Source organism: Myotis davidii, unplaced genomic scaffold (genome assembly GCF_000327345.1).
Source record: "Myotis davidii unplaced genomic scaffold, ASM32734v1 scaffold592, whole genome shotgun sequence".
In the NCBI taxonomy this organism is placed as follows: domain Eukaryota; kingdom Metazoa; phylum Chordata; class Mammalia; order Chiroptera; family Vespertilionidae; genus Myotis; species Myotis davidii.
In genome coordinates, this window is record NW_006284844.1 from 651,493 (window position 1) to 655,294 (window position 3,802).

Genomic DNA, 3,802 nt, shown 5'->3' on the forward strand with positions numbered 1-3,802 from the left:
CCTGCCCCTGCGGTCCCCCTTCCAGATGTGCTGACTCAGCACCGGCCACGGCCTGCGGCCAGGAGCCTGGATGGCCCTCCCGGCAATTCTGCTGAAACATGCAAAACACGAGGCGGTTTCCCTCAGAACTGCTCACGCCGCCCGGTGCTGCTGTGTCGTGTTACTTGCTCTGGCGTGGTCAGGACACGTGACGTGAGGCCGCAGGCTCGGCCAGTTCGCCCGTGCACCATCCACTCGGGTCACGGGGCAGCCCACGGCGAGGCCCACAGCAGAGCCCCCTCCTCTCCTTAGCTTTATTTCCTTAATATATTTTTATTGATTTCAGAGAGGAAGGGAGAGGGAGATAGAAACGTCAATGTTGAGAGAGAATCACCGATCAGCTGCCTCCTGCACGCCCCACGCAAGAGGTTGAGCCCGCAACCCGGGCATGTGCCCAGACCAGGATTCATACTGTGACCTCCCGGCTCATAGGTCGATGCTCACCCACTGAGCCCCGCCCACCAGGCCCGTCCTTCACTTTAAACCGGCGCCTGGCTGACCTGCTCCTGCACGAGACTAAACCAACGCCCTCCCTACAGAAATCACAGCATTCGGCACAGCCTCCCATGGCATCATCCCACTGCTCTCTGCAAACAGGACAGAGTTCATGGCTCCCCACCTCCCCTGGGCTGCCCGGACGAGCTCCCTCATGCCGGGCTGTGGTCGGAGGGAGGACGCAGCCGGCCCTCACGGCCCCTGTTCTGGTTGAGGCTGGACCCTGGATGCCTTGTGGGTTTTTTGTTTGTTTGTTTGTTTTTCTTTCTGGACACTTTGTTTTTAATGGTTTGAAAATTAAATCCTCACAACACAAGCCCCGTCATTTTTTCCCTGGATCCACAACACGAAACCTCAAACCGTCGTCGTGACCATCTGAGAGCGTGGGACTCGGTGGCCTCAGGGCGTCCGCCACGCCGTGCAACCACTGCTGTCATCGCTCCAAGGAAACCCTGCCCCACCCGCCTCCCTGTGGTGCCTGCGGGGCTCAGGGCCTGTGAGCGGCTCATGGGCCACGTGGGCGCCTGTGCCTGGACGCCTCCACCCGTGAGTCCTCAGGTCACCCGTGCACGCATGTCCGTAGACTCAGGCCCTAATGGTTTTGGATTCTCAACGCTGGCTGTGCCCTTCCTGTTGGCTCCGGGCCTCACTGGCCTCCCGTTCAGTGGCCGTTTCCCGAGGCTCCCATCCCAGTGACAGCAGCTGGTCCCAGCCGCCCTCCTTCCCCAGCTGGTGATGGGCCACCTCACGAGGCACCTAATCTCTTTCCAGTCTTAAAACCCACTTCCCGCCCCGGCCAGTGTGGGCCAGCGGTTAGCGAGCACGAACCCATCAAAGGGCTCTGTCTCTGTCATGGAAATCACTCTTCTTCCCACTGATCTGAAATGTTCACAGACTTACATCTCGAGTCCCTCCCGACAATGCAGCGGCGGTGGGACCAACATGCATGGTGTGGCGGTCATGTAGTACCGACTCCCATGGGACTGACTCCCGTGGAACTGACTCCCGTGGAACCGACTCCCATGGGACTGACTCCCGTGGGACCGACTCCCGTGGAACCGACTCCCATGGGACTGACTCCCGTGGGACCGACTCCCATGGGACTGACTCCCGTGGGACCGACTCCCGTGGGACCGACTCCCATGGGACCGACCGGCGCTGAGAGGCATGTGTGCGCGGATGGCTTACCTTTGCAGTTGCCCCGGTACGCAATCTCCAGCTGCGGGTCTTTGCACTTGGCACGCTGGAACTCGCAACGGGACAGGAAGGTCCTCCCATCGGACGCACAGACAGGCTTCTGGGGGGAGCCCCCGCAGTCCAGGCTGCAGTCCTTGTCTTTATCTTGATCGACTCGCAAAAACTGCAGGAGGAGAAGAGAAGCAGATCGACCTGAAGAAACGCTCGCAGCCTGGCTGGCGGGGCTCGTGGCTGAGCGTCGACCCGTGAACAGGAGGTCAGGGTGCGATTCCCGGTCAGGGCACAGGCCCGGGTTGTGGGCTCGATCCCCAGTGTGGGGCGTGCAGGAGGCAGCCGATCCATGATTCTCTCTCATCCTTGATGTCTCTCTCCCTCTCACTCTCCCTTCCTCTCTGACACCAATAAATATGCACATATTTTTTAAAGAAATACTTTCAGCAGAGCAGCGGAGAGCAGATGGTGACCTGAGGCCACTGATGTCTGGGAGCCGCGGCCGGACACACCAGGGAGACCTGCACATTCTTGGCTGTCGCCTGTTTTCGAAGGTCTCAGGAACCGACCATTCTCTACGCCCGCGTTTGGTGCTGAATCGCAGAAGCTGAGCAGCGTGTGAACCCGCCCCATCTCACAGAGGCCAGTGAGCCCTTTACCTTCCGTCTGAACTGGGGGCGGGGGGGGAGGGCTTGCCTCAGAGTCTGTGAATTCATTGCCAGTCACTCCCCACTCACCCCGCGCTGCCCTCATCTGGGAGGTGAGGAGTCGGTGAGGAAATCGGGAGGTGGGCCCCCAATGAAATGGCCCCACAGGGCCCCCGCGGCCTGGGCCCCTGTGTGCATCTTGCCTGAACTAGGTTCCTATCCTATATAATAAAAGGCTAATATGCAAATCAACTGAATGGCAGAACAGCCGGTCGCTATGCCATGCACTGACCACCAGGCGGCAGATGCTCAATGCAGGAGCTGCCCCCTGGTAGTCAGTGTGCCAGAAGCGGGGCCCACAGCTGACGAGCACAGCAGCGGTGGCAGGAGCCTCTCCCGCCTCCCCAGAAGTTCTAAGGATGTCCGACTGATGGCTTAGGCCCGCTCCCCGCAGCGAGCGGGCCTAAGCTGTCAATCAGACATCCCCTGGGGGCTCCTGGACTGTGAGAGGGTACAGGCTGGGCTGAGGGACCCCCCCCTCCCCAAGTGCACAAATTGTATGCACCAGGCCTCTAGTTTCTGAATCAACACCCAGGCCCAGGGGAGCGGTTTCTGCGGAGGCCTGATGTCTCTTGGGCTGGCCTATGTCCCCCATAGTCCCTGCCCAGGGCCCCCCATGCTCCCCAGTCCTGAGGACACCCCAGGTTCCCTGTCCTTGCCTGGCTCCCCTTATCCCACACATACCCCTCAGATCTAAGTGTCCCCCCAGAGGCCTGGGCCCGGCTGCCAGCTCCCACAAAGCACTTCCTGGCCAACAGATGGTGCTCCCCACCCACCCAACTCCCAGACCTCTGCACGTGCTCCCACTGCAGGCCTAGTCCTCCCTCCCCTCAACCCCACCGCCACCCCCGACCCCTGCCAGGAGGGACAGCAAACGTGCAGGGACCCACGTGCAGGGGACCCACGTGCAGGGGACCCATGTGCAGGGGACCCACGTGCAGGGGACCCATGTGCAGGAGACCCAGGTGCAATGGAACATCCTGGAGGCAGCGAGAACCCTGCTCTCTCCTCCACTGCGGGGTGCACGCTCACTGACTAGGGCGAGCACAGAGGGCCCAGAGGAGACGCTCAGCTCCCCCCTCATGTCCCCCAAACACCGACACTGCCCCCCAAACTAAGACACCTGTGCAGGGAAGCCAGCCTCCCTTGCCCTGTGACAGAGGCAACCACGGTCCCGGGCTCACGGTCTGGGCCATGCAGAGCTGGCCCTTCAGACGGAACCTGTCGGAGCCCAAGGGCAGGTGGGAGCAGCTCACAGGCACCGAGGAGGAGACAGAGGTTCCTGGAGCACCCCAAGCCCAGCTGCCTCACGCGACCACTGAGAGACCAGGCTCCCGGAAGTCACCAGCTTGTCTGCGATGCAGCTGGTACCC

General features: G+C 61.4%; 1 protein-coding gene across 1 annotated transcript in view; it reads right to left on the reverse strand.

Annotated features, from left to right (window-relative positions):
- SMOC2 (SPARC related modular calcium binding 2) overlaps positions 1-2,355 on the reverse strand; it is a 51,652-nt gene extending 49,297 nt beyond the window's left edge. Inside the window, exons 1-2 of the mRNA XM_015558351.1 lie at positions 2,244-2,355; positions 1,723-1,962 (exon numbers count right to left, since the gene is read on the reverse strand). Coding sequence (XP_015413837.1) covers positions 1,723-1,962; positions 2,244-2,355 — 352 coding nt within the window. The remainder of the gene's footprint in view (positions 1-1,722; positions 1,963-2,243) is intronic.
- Positions 2,356-3,802: the final 1,447 nt, after the last annotated feature.